The 17,026-nt window shown below is 38.5% G+C and overlaps 1 protein-coding gene across 1 annotated transcript in view; it reads right to left on the bottom strand.

Annotated features, from left to right (window-relative positions):
- The window catches only part of adamts3 (ADAM metallopeptidase with thrombospondin type 1 motif, 3), a 119,680-nt gene extending 103,488 nt beyond the window's left edge, over positions 1-16,192 (bottom strand). Inside the window, exons 1-3 of the mRNA XM_010736566.3 lie at positions 16,052-16,192; positions 15,588-15,609; positions 9,386-9,822 (exon numbers count right to left, since the gene is read on the bottom strand). Coding sequence (XP_010734868.1) covers positions 9,386-9,822; positions 15,588-15,609; positions 16,052-16,111 — 519 coding nt within the window. The 5' untranslated portion in view covers positions 16,112-16,192. The remainder of the gene's footprint in view (positions 1-9,385; positions 9,823-15,587; positions 15,610-16,051) is intronic.
- Between the last annotated feature and the right edge of the window lie 834 nt (positions 16,193-17,026).

Below are 17,026 nucleotides of genomic sequence, written 5' to 3'. Positions count from 1 at the left end.
AAAAAGGGGATGTCCCTTCCCTTTTTTTGGTCCCTGACTCTGATTTGAGTCATTAACTAATAAACATCTTCTCAACTGTGTATAATCCTACATAATACAGCTGTTTCATGGTGTTCTGCAATACCTCCTGTAGTGTTTTCTACAGGTTTTGTTTAAAATCAGTGAGGATCAAAGAGGATATGTTGTTGCAAGACTTTTTTTTTTTCTTTATCAGCCACCATGAAACAATGTTAAAGAAGTTTTTCACTTAACAATTCGAGAATATGATATGTGACAAATCAAGAAACTTTAAACTTTTAATATTGCCACAAAGCAATCCTGATCCTGATCACTGGTACAACAAAATCTCTACCATAAATCTCTTATCTCACATGTCACCAAAATATGGGTTTATTGTCTTAATGGAGTGATGACATAAACGATGACTCACAATAAATAATGAGCAAATAAAGGATCATATTTAGATCACATTTTACACAGTTAAGACCAAGTGACAAAGCCTTCACCAGCCTCAGTATAAACAAGTGTAACAAACTGTATAATTTATCAAAGACAAGATATTATGCTAATTATTAAGCTGTGAGAACATTAACATGAAAGCATTACATGACTAGTCTAAAGCCATGCTTGCAGCTAAGTGAGACTGTAATTAGGCACACGTGATGCTTTGTGCTAAATGCTAATGTCAGCATGCAAACATGATCACAATAACAATGTTAACATGTTAATGGCTAGCATGTTCACCATGTCAACATGCTGAACTGATGCTCATTAGTTTTGCATGTATTTGGTCCCCTAGATGAAAAACCAGGGATTCACCAGAGTTATTACAATTCATCCAGAGGGGAAGATGAATATCTGTTCAAAGTTTCAGAGCAATCCATCAATTAGTTGGCATTAGGAGACCCCAAAACCCCCCAAAAGTACAAATGTAAACCTCATCTAAAGGAAAAGTGGGATCACCAAGGTCAAGAGGACTTATCCTCTGGGAACCATGAATACCTGAATGTCAGAAACACTGCAGTCAGAGCAATCCATCCAACAGTTGTTCATATGTTTTAGTTTGGTAAGTGGTAGATCAACAGTCATTGTCATTTCTGGAGCCTCAGCACTACTGTGGCTAAAAATAGTCATGCTTTAAGTGCAGTTCAGTGCAGGAGAGGCACACTTTCCTAATGGATTACTATAGTAGTTATTCAGATATTTCAGTCTGGACCAAAGTGTTCAGCATTGCCATCCCTTAACACACACTGCTAGCATGGCAAAAACATACAGAGAGCTAAGGAGATTAATTAAATGGTACACAAGATAATTTGCAATGCATTTCAAACTCAGACACACCACAAGGAGATTAGTTTCACACGTATTCCTAATACACATAATATACAAGTGTTTCATTTCAAGGCTGCTGGAGTCAGAGTCATTTTACATTTCTCAAAGGACAAATTAAGAGTCACTAAAATAACAAATCAGCACCAGCCCTGAATAAATGAAAAACACCGAACTCACTTGAGGCTTAAAAAAATGAATTTTAGACTCTGCTTGAAGGCTGTCTAAATTAAAAGTTTGAATGTTTCTGAGGCCTGGAACTACATTACTGTTCGTCATTTATAAGCAGAATAACAGAGCGATTCATCTTAAATTGGTTGTAGAAGCGGATAAATAATTTATATTCCTTGATCATCTTCCCTGCTCTGCATAGCTGGATGAAAAACAGAGCCACATATTATGCTTGAATCCTTAAGTCCAGAAATATTTCAGACATGAGAACCTTTCCCTGTTTGCCTTTCAGGGCAACAACTCCACAATAAAATATCTGCAGTTTGTGAACTATCAACTCTGTGACAAGAGAACCCTGTGAGCACACGAGGGGGGGGCAAGACATGAACTTTAGAGTCATGGTGTAGGAGGAGGAGGATGGGAATGATACAGTATATATCCACTTCTGACATGTTGAGGTCATTCGCATTCCTTCACTGTTTGCTCTAATGCTTTTTTTGTTTTTTGCTTTTTGTACACATAACTAAACATCCTCAGTCCTTCTAGCTGTTTACGATGTAAAACTACCATCCTTTCCAGAAAAATCTTCATACAGACCAGGTGTGTTTCAACTATCAAACACTGTCATTATATCCCGTAAATGGAAGCAAATACTTTCATGGAGCCCATATTTCCAAAAACAGTGACGAAACTAAAAAGAATCCATGTTTTAAGGATTGTGGACTTACACCAGCTTGTATGTCTGCTCTTTGATCTTTACATGACGAAAAAGAAGATGAGCACAGGTCAAATGTTTTACAAGATTTATCAGACTAATCCGTCTTGATAAAAAGAGAGTTCCTGAACTATACCAGGCTGCAGTGGTTTACATACAAGACAGCTGGTAAAAATCACAAAGAATGCTAAAGAATGTTTGGCATTTTTGCATGAAAAAATACCAAAGTGATTGATTATCAAAATATAGTTGGTGATTAATTTTCTGACTCATCCTTTAACTGACAACTTGTATCCACTGTAAATATGAGACTCTTTTTGTAGTTATTGTGGTCATTCTAAAAAGAAAGCCCTGTACAGCAAATACACATGTACTGTGGCTCACAGGTAGAGCGGGTCGTCCACTAATCAGATGATTGGCGGTTCAATCCCTCGGCTCCCCGGTCTGCATGCCGAAGTGTCCTTGGGCAAGATACTGAACCCCAAGTTGCTCCCGAAGGCTGTGCCATCAGTGTGTGAATGTGTATGAATGGTTAGATCCGCAAACTGATGAGCAGTTGGCACCTTGCATGGTAGCCAATGCCATCAGTGTATGAATGTGTGTGAATGGGGTGAATGAGATATGTAGTGTAGAGCGCTTTGAGTGGTCGGAAGACTAGAAAGGCGCTATATAAGTACAGTTTACATGTATTGGATCACAAACTCTTAACGTGAAAAAAAAGCAATATTTTTTTTCATCAATCACTGAAGTGAACTTGACAAATAAATGGACTAATGGGCTGACAGATTCTGCTTTGTACCATATTTTAATGTGCCCTCTGCTGTGACCCTGTCAGATTTATTCCTGCTCCACACATTAGACATACAGAAGCAGAAAACAGAGTTCAGCGCTGATATATTTCATCAGCCATTATCAAGAAACCTCTCTTCCTGGTTCCTCTGACATACATGCAACATGAAGGCAGTCTCCCACACAGGCCAGCAAATGTTACCCTCACTACACCCCCATGCTGCCACTGCTGCTGTTGAAGAAAAGGAAGTATCTGCCTCATAAGCATTTAGTAGTCAGGCTGCCTGCCTGCCTGCCTGCCTGCCTGCCTGCCTGCCTGCCTGCCTGCCTGCCTGCCTGCTCCAGTAAATTCTTCCAGACAGCAGCCTGGCTATAATTAAGAAACAGTAAAACACACACCTAGCAAGCGCTTGAGCTACCACTTGAGATCAAAGACCATTGCTCCTCAACAACAGGCTTTTTCATCAGCAACCACTGGTTTGGTGGGTGTTTGATCTTAAGCTATGCATGCTTTGCATTTAGGCTGCAAACAATGTGAGGAAAAAAGATAATCATTTTCTGTATTAGAGCAGCCAGAGGACAGCAAAGGTGCAGAGTGTTATGTTGTATATTAAAAACTGTATAATGTTATACTATAGTATAGGCTAATCATAACATATTCAGAATTGTATAGAAGGAGAAACAGGCCAAACTGATTTAGTTTTGTTTACCATTGCAACAGAACACTGGTTATGCAAAAGACTGAAAACCAACAAAATGGGCAGCTGGCTGTGCCCAAAAAACAAAAAAATGGTCACACTAAAGAGTTGTTGACGTGCCAAGAATGGTTTTAAAATCAGATTTGACATAATTCAGTTATGGTTTTCAACCAGACATAGCAGACATGCTTCTTTCAAAATGCAAAACTGATCACTATTATTTTTATGCAGCATATTCAGAATGTGTTATTATTATTTTTTACAATTTATTAGAATATTTGTATAGTAAAGCAATGGTTTTTGCACTAAAATATCAAACTTTTTCTAAATGAAAAATCCCAAATTCAAAAATTGTATCCCGTCATAACAGAGCAGAACAAAAGAGGTCATCTTGTGATGTTTAACACAAGTTTTAAAAAAGCATTTGTACTACTTCTAAATTAGAAGTTCTAATCAGCCACATTGGTTGCTTTTAGACAGATTGTGAGAGTTTTTTTTTAAATTTTATATATATGTATGTACACAGTGGTGTGATGTTATACAGATTTGTATTGTATGCAGCAGCAGCCTTTTCAAATCAGCCTTCCACTGGGCAAAGTGACTGACCCTTTGATGGCTGTTGGCGTCTTCAAAGTGACATCCTGCCTTAACAGTATTTACAAAGCAAAACTCTCACATCCTGTGTGGCCCCCTCTCAGGCCTGAATCTCCTAAAAGGTTCAACTATAAATGTCTTCGAGAGACTGAATCTGCCCAAGTGATGAACTGCTTCCTCCTGCTCCAATCAAAGGAAATGGCCAGATCCTGCAGTGCAGAAGAGTGACTAAAAGGTCACACTGGCATTATCTTGTTGACGCAACCATTATAATATTTTTAGACATTATCAAGAAGATCACGCAGAGACACTGCAGTTGCTCAGTTCAGAAAGAATTAAGGAGTTTGATATCAAATAGTACTGCATATAATATGCAGCACAACAAAGAGCAAACTGAATTCTGTTGAATAAACCTCTATAGAACGAAATAATGTACAATTCTGAAACTATTACAGCAGGGGGAGTAAATGGCCTTGGACTTGAGAATGCCTGAAAACTTGACAAAACATTAAAGGTAACATCAAACTGGAATCAGTGCTAACGTGGGGCGGCAGTAGCTTCGTCTGTAAGCATTTGGCTCTGGAACTGAAGGGTGGCTGGTCCAAGCCCAGCATGGACCAAAGTATGGAGGTTGGACTGGTAGAGGTGGCAGTTCACCTCCTGGGTATTGCTGAGATGCCCTTGAGTACCAAACTCCTAACTGCTCCCAGGGCACCACTCTGTGTGGCTGCCCAACACTTCACAATCTCTCCACATTTGCTTATCTATGAACCCTTTGTGTATGGTTGTATTTCAGGAAAAAATGATGTAAAAGGTTTTTTGTCCTTTGAGGGGAAAAAGAATTTCCCCTCGAGGGATCAATAAAGTATCTGTTCTATTCTTCCCTCCAGAGGGAATAGAATAGAAGATGAATGCTGCTACATTTGGTTCAGTGTGATTCAGTGTGAGCTTTATTGTGATACAACTTCAATGACAGAAACATGAACTCCTTTAGGTTTGGTGTCCAAAGATGAAATTAATATGCTGATTGATATTCAGTAGCCTATAGTATTAACATTGATCAAAGGCAGAGCTGAAGCCTCTGGGGATAAAAAAAAAATTATAATAATAATGGAGTTAAACCTACACATTACATGAGTCATGCTATATGATTTAATTCATATTCTGATCATTGGGTCTTTCCTGTGGTTTATATATATATTATATATATATCCTTAGGTCATGTGCTTTGGAAATACTTTAATTGCCTCTCTACAGAGATGTCAGTCAGACGTCACAAACTATTTTCAGAATGAATAACATAATGAATTACAGTAAGTCAGAAATATCATGTGATTCAAAATAAAATGGGGTCACTAGGATCTTTAAGCTATATGGCAAATACTCACTAGTTCTGAAATATGAATTTTGTCAACCACGATTCCGGGAAACAGTGATGGGTATTTTCTTTTCTCTTTTTTATGTGACATTTCATGGACCAAACAATTAATCTATTGAGGAAGCATGAGGTCACCACTGAAGATGAACTGTTTGTCAGGAAGTGCAAGAGCGTTTTTCATGGGATGACAGGAAAAGACTCATTTACCATTTTAGTCATCTATCATTTGGACTGACATCACTGTCTTTACTCCTGTCTCACTCCAGCACTAAGGGTGTCACAATATAGATTTTATGTTAAAAATTGAGCTAAATGAGCTTCCAATTTTGAGTATTTTGAGTAAAATCAATTTTAAGATTGATGATTGCCCCATACCCCAGTTCTTGCAGGTGACATGTTGTTTTAAAGGACCCTTCTGCCATCTAGTGAATGTATTTTAACAGTTTGTTCCTTATTTATTGAGGCTTTCCAAATCCTTCCAAAAGTCGCTAGAGAGGCTGAGGTTAGGTCCTGTAAGTTTCATATGACGCACTGATGCTCAGAGAAGCACAATGAGTCCAGGTAAGTTTTAACGTATTTAATGAAATGAGATAATAAGATTTAATGTACACTGTTGGCATGTATCACAACACATTCAAACTAAACAAAAAGCGGTCAACAAAAAATTACGGCTACCTAAACCTGCCTCTCTCCTTCCCTAATGCAGGTGATTCAGCCCCTAATGTAACCTACGGCTATCATCGGCTGGCACCCATGTGACCCAAACCACACACATCATTGTGGCAACCAGACCAAATAAATCAAACCCAGAATACTGATAAACAAAACAATATATGGCTCCTACATTATTGTAAGAAGCTAGTTACATTTATCCAAAAGCACAGCAACACACATCCATTGTTAGTCTATCATCCTGCTGCTGTCTTTATAAATATACCTCTCTCTCTCTGCCTTTAGTACATCCATGCTGCTGTTATGTGTGCCTCTCCACCTCCCCATCATCTCCCAATCTTTGCAGATTGATCAGCCTGTCAGTCTCAGCAGAGTCATCAGCCAGTGTCTGGACTCCATGAGGGGATTTATCTTGCAGCAAATTAGCTTTACTTCATTCACTTGTCTCTCCTGATTGAAAGCTATTGGTAGATTTCTGTTGGGTTCAAAGAAGTATTTCAGATCTAGTTTTAATACTTAGGTTTAGATTGATGCAACAGACAGTGCCATCTTGTTATTTCTACATGCAATTTTGCAACCAGGGGCTTTAAGGTATCCTAAATTATTTAAAGAGCTTCCTGCACAAAGCACAGAATGGCAACATCTTTATTAACTCCCTTTCATACAGTACTTATTGAAGACAGGATTTTGTGTTGTTAGCTAGGAATGGCAATTATTTAAAATGATTTGATTGACTGACTGACTGACTGACTGATTGATTGATTGATTGATTGATTGATTGATTGATTGATTGATTGATTGATTGATTGATTGATTGATTGATGCATTTTCTTTTCTTCTTTTATTGTCAACTGACCTAGCCACTTGCATTTTCTTTTCTTCTTTTATTGTCAACTGACCTAGCCACTTGGTCAGGTCAGTTAGTTCTCATCTGACGTATCTGGTTAATTAAAGGCAAAATGAAAAAAAAATCTTCTCTGTGTATGTATAAGAGCACTTTCTAACCTCTATTTTGAAAAGTATTATGGAATATAATCAAACATAATCATCATCATCAGGGTTGGACTGTATAAAAGTTAGATTTTTGTTTTATATTGCCCAGAGCTCTTACTTTGAGTCCACTTACTGTAAGATGAGGCTACAACTGGGAAGACATACTATATGTTGTTTGGCTGTTCTCATATAATGATAGACTCAAGTTTCATGCCACGCCCCAAATAATACCTGGCAGCATTTTTCTTGTAAATGAACCTGTTTTTTTTGTTTTTTGTTTTTTTTCCAGGAAGTCAGTCTATTTTTCCTGAAAATGTCCTCCCACCACTTAAAAAAAAAAAAAAACACATGCCAATATCACACTTGCTTCAGTTTTTACTGACCAGCAACACTATCAAAACCTCACACTCCCACGCTTGCCTGTGAGAATCTCTCCCTGAATGTGCTGCCTTGTTACATGTGTTCTGATGTGGATAGATAATGTGAACCCCTACAGAGCACCTTCAAGCTATCTTCTGAGAATTAAATCCTGAGGACTCACAAACACACACACACACACACACACACAGACCACCAGGCTTTGCATTCATGTTTCGCAATGATTCAAATGGAAGTCCCTGGGGTTCTCTTGCTCTATATCATCATATCATGTGTCATTCTTTTAAGTGGTCCTGAAGGGAAGTGCTGCCTTTTGATATGCAGCAAAGAAGGCTGTACTTGATGTTGCAGCCAGGTTGGAGCATATTATACCTTTACAAAAGCAGCACCAGTCCAGTCTTAAACCATCATAGTCTGTGGGGTACCCTGGTAGCTCAAAGACTGCATACCATAGCCGCCTGGGTCCTTTGCTGCACCTCATCCCCTCTCTAAACCCTGCCTTTGCTTTCTCTCTACAGCGATCATTATCCAGTGAGGCAGAAATGCCAAAATATATACGCCTATATTATAAAGAAAACTCAACTGCTATATTTAAGGTTAGTTGAACAGATGTTCACAATCTTAATACATCGTGTTAACATTGCTAAAATGAACTAATTAGCACAAAACTAAACACAAAGTACAACATAGTATAATTAACAATATCAGTTTTGCAGGTATTTGGTCAAAAAACATAGTGTTCTAGAAAGTGTTGGACCAGGTAATGGGCTATATAAAAAATCAAATCAATCAAATTTCATGGCAATCAATCAAGTTGCAAAGATATTTCACGCAAATCCAAAAAGAGAGAAAACCAGTGTCATCACAGTCAGATTCATCAGCTAAGAGTCATTAATGTCTGTACAAATATGATACAAATATATTTTACTGAATACATGACAAACTTGGCGCAACATAAAGTGTCATTGTACCACATAAGTCATTAGTATTCACCCTGTGGGAACCATGAATGTCTGTATGGAAGCATTACAGTCAGAGCAATCCATCCAACAATTGTTTATATATATTTTAGTCTAGAGCCCCGGCACTAGTGTGCCTAAAAATACATAAAAGAGTCATACAATGTTCATAAGATGTTGATTCTAAATGCCTTTCAGGTGTCATGAGTGACAGTGAAAGTCTGCTACATCATTTGAAGTCTTTGGGTTCACCTAGCGGAGTCTTTTCCTTGAATGCATGAGATGCTTTGTTGGCCTACTCTTAGAGATTTTGGCCTAGGTCATTCCCCAATTACTGCTCAAGTGTTTTATGAGGGGTGATGGGGAGGATAGGACTGCAGACTTTTGTGGAACACAAAGGGAACTCGTGTTTTATGTTGGGAAGAGGTTGGGTGGAAAATCCGCTGGGTTTGTGGGTGCAATAGTTGGCCACTCACCCGTGACAAACTTCTGTACAAAAAGGTATTCCTCCTGCCCGCCTAAAGAATATCTCCAGAAACAATGTGCTGTAAAAATGCCCAGTGCTGACGTAAAGAAAAGCTAAACTCAGGAGTTACGGACATCTTAAATCCATTAGTGGCAGTTGATAAGGTCATGGCACTTTTGTAATGAAAACACAGGGTGTGAGGGGGTAGGGGAGTAAGGAGCTTTATGGAAGAGGAGCACTTACCAGTCCGTCACAGTTGTTAATGGCAACCGTGGCCCCAGGGACGTCTGTAATGTCACCGATAAAGGTGCAGTCTGTCTTAAGCAGCTCACGACGCAGTATCCTCTCCATCTCCGTGTGTTCGGTCTGGTTGGCGCCTGTACTGGCATTGCCACCAGTGCTGTCACTGACGTTCCCAAAACCTTCAACCTCATCATGCCACTCCACCATAGCCCCTGGCGCCACCAGCCTGTTGTTTGGATGCAGACGGAGGTGGAACTCCTTCCCGAACACAGAGATGTTGAAGAAGAGTTTCTGTTCAGATTCACTAGAAGATAACACCTCTCTCTTGACCCTCTGCTTGTGAGTGGCAGAGAGCAGATGTGACAGGTAGTGTCCATGCGAGTCTGTGCTGAACGGAGTGACGAGGCCATATTCCTTCAGCCGACTCCTAAGCTGGTCTGTAAAACAACAGAATTATAATGAGACCTTTATTTTTTTAAGGCAGAAGGAAAAAACAACAATACACTACCAGATGTTTTTAAAAAAAGTGTAAAAACTTCAAACTCTTGCTTCACTTGTATTCCAGTTGTTTTTTCTGTCAAAAATGGTCAATGGAAAATACCCCATCACAAGTTTTAGAGTCAGAGGTCTTTAAATAGCTTTCTGCTACTAAATAAGAAACAGAGAACATTTGCAGACCGATGGAATGTTTTTGCCTAATAAATGACTAATTATTAATAATTTATATAAATTATTTAAATTATTGATTCATTTTCATTCAACTAATAGTTTCACCTGAAGATGTAACATCTGGTCTCTCCTGAAGCTTTAGTCTAAAATATTACTGCCATCAAAAGTTTATAGATTGGGAAATGCCAAGACACATGAATTTGGATTTTGGGTTTGTTTCTCTGTCTTGACACTTGAAAGGTAAACCCTCAAATTAGCACAATGCTACACCTATGTTCACACTTAAATATGTAATCTGGAATTTGCCTGGAGTTTTCATGCACTTGATGGGTTAATACAATGGATGTTTAAGAGCAGCACTAAAGCAGAAGTTAAGCCAGGACCGCCAGTCCTTGGAATGCAATGGCCTCGACATTGTGCCTCTCTAGTGGTCTTTAGTGATTTTCGTGCTATCATGACCTTGTTCTCTTTTTCATTACACATGGGTACAGCCATGGCTAAAGCATTTCAGTTAGAAAGTGCAAGGAGAAAAACTTTCCTTCCAGTTCTTGATAAGCTCTTGCTGCCTTCAACATGTCCAAAAGTAAATACCTAGCACAAAAATATGCATGCTATACTGGATGGTAATCAATATGGAATAGTGCTTCATTTGCTTCAGGCTGTTGCTCATTGGGTAATTTGTGGTCAACTCAATTGTACAAGGAAATCTGTGGGCCTCAAAACACGCTCAGTTTAAAAGGAAATTTCCACCCAGACTTAGTTTGCTTTTCCAAATGTGTCCAACGGCAGACACATTCAAATTTTTTTTGGTTGGTTCTGGTTGGAAAAAAATGTAACACGAATATTGAAACCATATAATTATCTTGTAGGTTTTGACTAGAAGACATTTAAACAGGTGTCAATGGCAAAACTCAAATTACACGTCTGACCAAATGACATGCTTTACAAATCATAGTGTGCATGCTCTGGGTAAATGTGATTTTCTTTTTTTTTTTTTTCTTTTTTTTGGGGGGGTTTTAAAACAAGCTTTTGAGAAAAAATGTAGATATTGTTCAGCTAATTTAATGATGACCAGTTAAAATAACAGGCATTCAGCTTGGTCACACTGACTCTGTAACACAGATAAGGAAATACAAAAGTTATGGAGTCAAATGGGTCATAGAGAAGCCTAGAATTAGAGTTGATTAGTATTTGAAAAGTGATGTTTCAATGCTTAATCCCCAAGCCAATCAATGAGCCATTTCTCCTACTAGACAAAAAGAAAGTGGCTTACTATGTGTTCTACTACTTTTTTCAGACCATTTTGTTCTTTTCTTAAAGCTCCTGAAATCTTTGCAACAATCCAGAGTTATTATTTATTTACGTTATAATCCTTCAGGTTTTCATGAAAGCAGACCCTATTTTGATACTATTTATAGTTAACAAATTTCTCTGCAAGAGCCATCAAATATACTGACGTTTAGTAATCATCTCTCTATATAGTAGTTCACCATTCCCACACTGGATTCAGATTGTCTACCTAAACATGAAGGACTCACAGAAGGTGATGCATGTAGTGCAGCATTATTTTCTGTGACAGATAAACAGTTTAACAGTTTACTCTTCACACTTTTTACAGCATGTAAAGGGTAGCTTTTATTGTGAAGCAGCCTCGGGCAATGTTAGCTCAGACAGCAATTGTTCATTAAAAATGTATCAATAAAACAAAAGAAAGGTCATTTTCATCAGTGGATCATTTCAATGCTTTGCAAAGAGTCGTAGAACAAGAAAGTGCAGCCACAGGGAGCTGTTAGATGAGGAGTTGCAGTTGCAGGTGACAAGCTGCATACCTCCAACTCCTCAGCAAGGCAAGCAATTTTTCTGCGTCCTGCTGAATAATTACTTGCACTGTGTGCAGCATGAAAACAAATCACAATTGCAAACCCCACAAATGTCATCACATTTGTTTCAAGTGTTGTTAATTTGCTCAAGTGTGCCATGAACTCTGAAGTCTGTCAAAAAATGGACTTTGGTAACTTTGGGAACAATGTATTTATATAGAACCTCACTACAAGAAAGAGCTGGTTGAAAACATGTGTTTTCAAGCCCTTTAAATTATTTTTTTACAACCTAATAATCCATAAAAGTTCAGCCAGCTGTATAGAAATTAAATGGGATCAGAGCAAATTTAAAGAATCACCTAAAATTAATCAGCAGGGCTGTTGATTTAATGGTTGAGGGTATTCTCTAAGAGCCTGACATTTAAATGAATGTACTTTGAATGGACCTTAAAGGCTTCGCTTTTCACCGCCTTGTGGGAGATTTGCTCTTGAGGGAATATGTAAGATTTAGTGAATGGAGCTGTAAATATTAAAACATGGATTGGCATGCTGTTAGCACAACAGTGAAAGACTCAAGAGTCTACACATTAGATTATTCTAAAAAGGTCATCAACTCCAAGGCACATCCTTCAATGTGGCACTAAAGGAAATTTTTTAAAAAACCAAGACGATTCTGCACTACAAGGCTTACGCTTGGTCACACTGACTCTGTCACACAGATAAGGGAATACTGAGCACTTTTATCATAACCCTTCAACCACAGTAAACTACAGGCACAAGGTTTTGAACATGAAAAAAACATCAAAGGCCTATTTTACAGTGCAAATACTTCACAGTTACATCCAGTTAATTTTACCCTTTCTGCAGACATGAATGTTATGTAATAAGTGTTGAGCAAGTTGTTGATACTGAAAAATAGGAAAAAGTTGTGCAACATGTGTAGGACTAATAGAATCCCCTGTTTTCTGAGTCTCTTCAAACTGATTAATTCTGTTGAAGTGAAAAGACAAGGCCAGAAGTTTTTTCACTTTCTCACTTGACTTGGTTGACACTTGATGGTTACAGAAGTAAATAAAACCATGATCTAAAACCAACTGAGACCAAATATGAAACACTAAAGATCACTATATTCTATTTAAAACATAATTGTTGCAAGGGTTAGGGTTACACTAAGAATAATTCAATGTACAGGTAGAGTAGTTAGCAAATTAAGTTTTTTGTTCAGTCTTACCATTTCACATCTTGTCTTTATCCTGGATAAGTATTGAAATATTTCAACATAATCACTACCACATGTGCACAATGAAAGGAGCATTTGCGATTAAAAAATGGTATCTGACTTTTGATTTGTCTGGGGGCTCACACATCTCTGCTTTCATGAGGTATACAGGTCATTGTTGCAGCTTCAACACAGCAAACTCTCAGGAGATACATTAGCATCAGATACTGATGATAAGAGTCAAGTAAAGTTATATTTATGTCTGCCAAGGTTATCAGCGCTGCAAGTTGTTTTTGTTTCATGACTCATAAACAAGTAAATATACAAAATGATTTCCTGGATTCTTTGGTACTCAAATTCTCACATTTTTTACTTTTTCATTAGAGCACTTAGTCGGCACAAACAGCAAACCTGAGTGGAGAAAATAAGGTATGCACATAAGAATGAAAGGTAACTAAATGATTAAATGACAAAAATAATGACAATCATTTGCTGTGATTCATTTCTGTTACAGTAAACCAAATGGGATATTCTGGCACATGTTGCTACTTCAGGAAATGTTCTGCAGGCTTCTGGTGACACATTATGTTTATTTTGTTTATTCTGCGTGGACATCTGTACACACTACGCTAACCTCAGAGAACTAGCACAGACAAAGATTGGCTGATGCATTGCTTTAACTCGAAAACTCGAACACACCACAGAGACTTTAGCCATTGGGGGAAAGAGAAAACCAACAAACTGACCATTTTATGCCTCCATGAATATGATTACAGAGGCTTGCCATGTACTTAAGGTGTTACTTAAGGCAGGGCAAAAAGGGAAGCTTACTATATATATACTATATATTTAAACCCTTCATACTTTTACAACCTCAGTACACCTGACTAGTCAATGCGTGACGTGTGCCCGTTTTTTAAATTTTTTTTTATTTCTCGGTTACAGGCAGTTGCTAAAATTGTTGAACGCAGTCCCTGAATTCTCAGGTCTGAAAGGTGTGGGAGGAGCTGGATGTTCCACCTGACTGCCAGGTATCTTGAGGAAACCTCTGTGTAAACCACTGTGTAAAATTGGTTGCTTGATTGTCTGACACCAAATCCACAGCCAAAAGGTGTTTCCATGCACCAAAAGATTTGACAGTTGGTGCGAAGATTCAGATTTCAATTAGGAATGTGACAAAAAAAAAAAAAGTAGTAGGTGAACCGGTTTTGCTTTGCACTCATTAGACCTCATGCAAGATTATATTTTTCTTCACTTTCTTCTGAGACGTTTGCTCGTAAGAGTCTTTCAGGTCAGACTCAACAAACTCTCTTAAAAGCACAAACTTGTCATGAATTGTTCATTTTAACCTGATGAGTGTCAACTGTTCATGAGAAGATGATGAGATGTGACCATTAGCAAAGTCATAATCATTTTAAATTACCATAAAAAGGTTGCCAGTTCCCCTACAAACATTACACTACCATTAGAATTGCTGTTGGAAATCGGCAGATGAAATCAGGAATCAACAAATTTGGACTATTAGGAGAGTATTTCTGGACAGTTATTGTAATAGAGAGGCAATGCTTTGACATGAAGTTGATAAAACAAATGTGTCTAGCTAAAGCAAAGTGGTCCACAACTTTGATGACAGGTGGTCAAGTTGGTGTGAGCAGAAATATTTGAGAGAATATTATAAAGTAGCTGACAGTTCCCATACCATAATATCAAACATTATTGAGATTTTTGTAAATAACCACAGACAATCTGTCCATGACACATACTCATAATTCATACGACATGACTCTTATTCTTCTGAATTTCTGCTGAATTTTCACGAATCAATTACTGTAAGAACAAAATCTTGAATGAGGCCCACTGGCTCATGGAAGACTAAGAGAAGCCAGAGGTAAAACATTTAAGAGAAACCACACTAAATGGGTGAATAAGTGTTTTACAAGGCTGATAATGACCAAGAGGAGCCAACAGTGGTAAACTACAGATGACGGGTGACCACAAATGCCATCCGCCATCCAACTGGCAGCTGTCATCTTGCTGTGTGAGTCCTTGAGGTGTTCAGAAGATAACGGCGGGTGTAAAAAGATCCTACGTGGACACTGTTGAAGCTCACTTGTTTCTTAACCTCAGAATGGATAACAGATGTGCAGGATTTAGAAGTGGAATTTTCTTTCCTGTATGACAAAGCCCTTGAAGCAGTTCGCCCATGTAATATAAGTGTGTGTGTGTGTGTGTGTTAGAGGACAGTGTGTGTGTGTGTGTATGTTTAGGGGAATATGGGGTGGTAGCAGAGGGTAGAGGAGAAGGAGGGGAGGTGGGTGTATTACAGAGCTCCTCACACACAAACTCCCCTCCCACTTTGATCTCAGTGCACACCAAGGTTGTTCTGAGTTTTCTTTTTTCTTTTTAAACCAGTGTCTGGAGGAAAATCCTTTCTACTTTCTCACAAGTTTTATCTAATTATTTACAAGATGAAGCAACAATAAACAGGACTTACCCTCTCTATCTACTTCACCAGCCTGTAAGAGGAAAGAAAAAGCTCGTTAAATGCGGTACAAGCCAGAAGGAAATCATAATCTTGAGTCTGAGATGTCCAGCAGCAGCAACACAACCGCCCTGCAGCAGTTTACTGCAGGCTGAGCTGCTTGTAAAAAAAATAAATAATAATAATAATAAAGAATTAACAAAATGCCTCTGTTTTACATGACTTATGTAACAGGCTAAACTCATGGGTGTGCAGTGTCAACATGTATTTCACAGAAGAAGCAATGTGCGCATTGAGAGAGCCAAACGTGAAAGTTTGGAGACGCTTTAAAAAAAAACCTGCTGCTCTGTCGGCCCCACTTTTTTCCGCTTTAAAGCTGGATTTGTTTCATATTGACGGGGCTCAGTTCGGGAGGCAATATTGCGCACACTTGAGAGTAAAAATGAAGGCGGCTATGAAGCGATACGGACACTTACCTTGTCAGCTGAAGTCAATACAAATCCTACAAGTAGTAACGCTAGTGACAGGACAGCCATCACGAGTCTTAAGTGATAAAGAAAACAAAAAAAAGAAAAACTTTATCCCAACGTTAAAATTAAAATCGGGAAAAGGAAAAAAAAAAAAAAACTCTCTACGCAAGCGCGACCCGGCTCATTAAAAAAAAAAAAAAAAAGTTATCAAAGTGGATGTGCAGACTGTGCCTCTGGTTTGGTTAAAAAGAAAGTAAAGTTTCATTAAAGCAGGAGTGAGGCGAGTTGCGACACTTTTGTCAGTCAGTCAGTGTTTTGTTTTCTTTCTTTCTTTCTTTCTTTCTGTTGACTGAGTTTCTAGAAAGTTTTGGTGGAGTTAGTAGGACATCCCCTCTGCCGCTGGCCGGACAGAGCTGCAGTGTGAAGCTCTTGCAACCTGGCACTTGGCTCCCCTGGCTAATAAACGGCAAGACCAGCCCTGCGTGACGTCATTCTGCCTTTTCTTCAAGCCTGAACACATGGAGGGACAGAGGAGGAGGAGGAGGAGGAGGAGGAAGAACCCCACACACCCCTCCTCAACCTCATCCCAGGACAGGATGAAACACAAGACTCATCATGCTGAATATTTAGTAACTTTATTCTAACCCACCCACTCATATACAGTGGCAGAGGAAGTATTTAAGTAACACCACACTTGTATATTCAGGACTTTACTAAGTATTAAGTGTTATCTGCAAACTATACTTAAAATGTAAAGTACTTATTCTAGAGTAAAATGTTTTTGGGTTAATATTACCACTGCATTAAATAGTAAATGGACTGTACTTATATATTGCCTTTCTAGTCTCTCCACCACTCAGGGTGCTTTTATACTACACATCACAATCCCTCCTGTTCATACACTGAGGGCAATGGCTGCCAACGGCACATCAGAAAGGAGCCAATCAATTCACACACAGCCTGATGGAACAGCCTCCAGGA

The sequence above is a fragment of the Larimichthys crocea genome, chromosome III, assembly GCF_000972845.2.
Source record: "Larimichthys crocea isolate SSNF chromosome III, L_crocea_2.0, whole genome shotgun sequence".
NCBI classification, from domain to species: domain Eukaryota; kingdom Metazoa; phylum Chordata; class Actinopteri; family Sciaenidae; genus Larimichthys; species Larimichthys crocea.
This window is presented reverse-complemented; position numbering and strand designations above follow the sequence as displayed.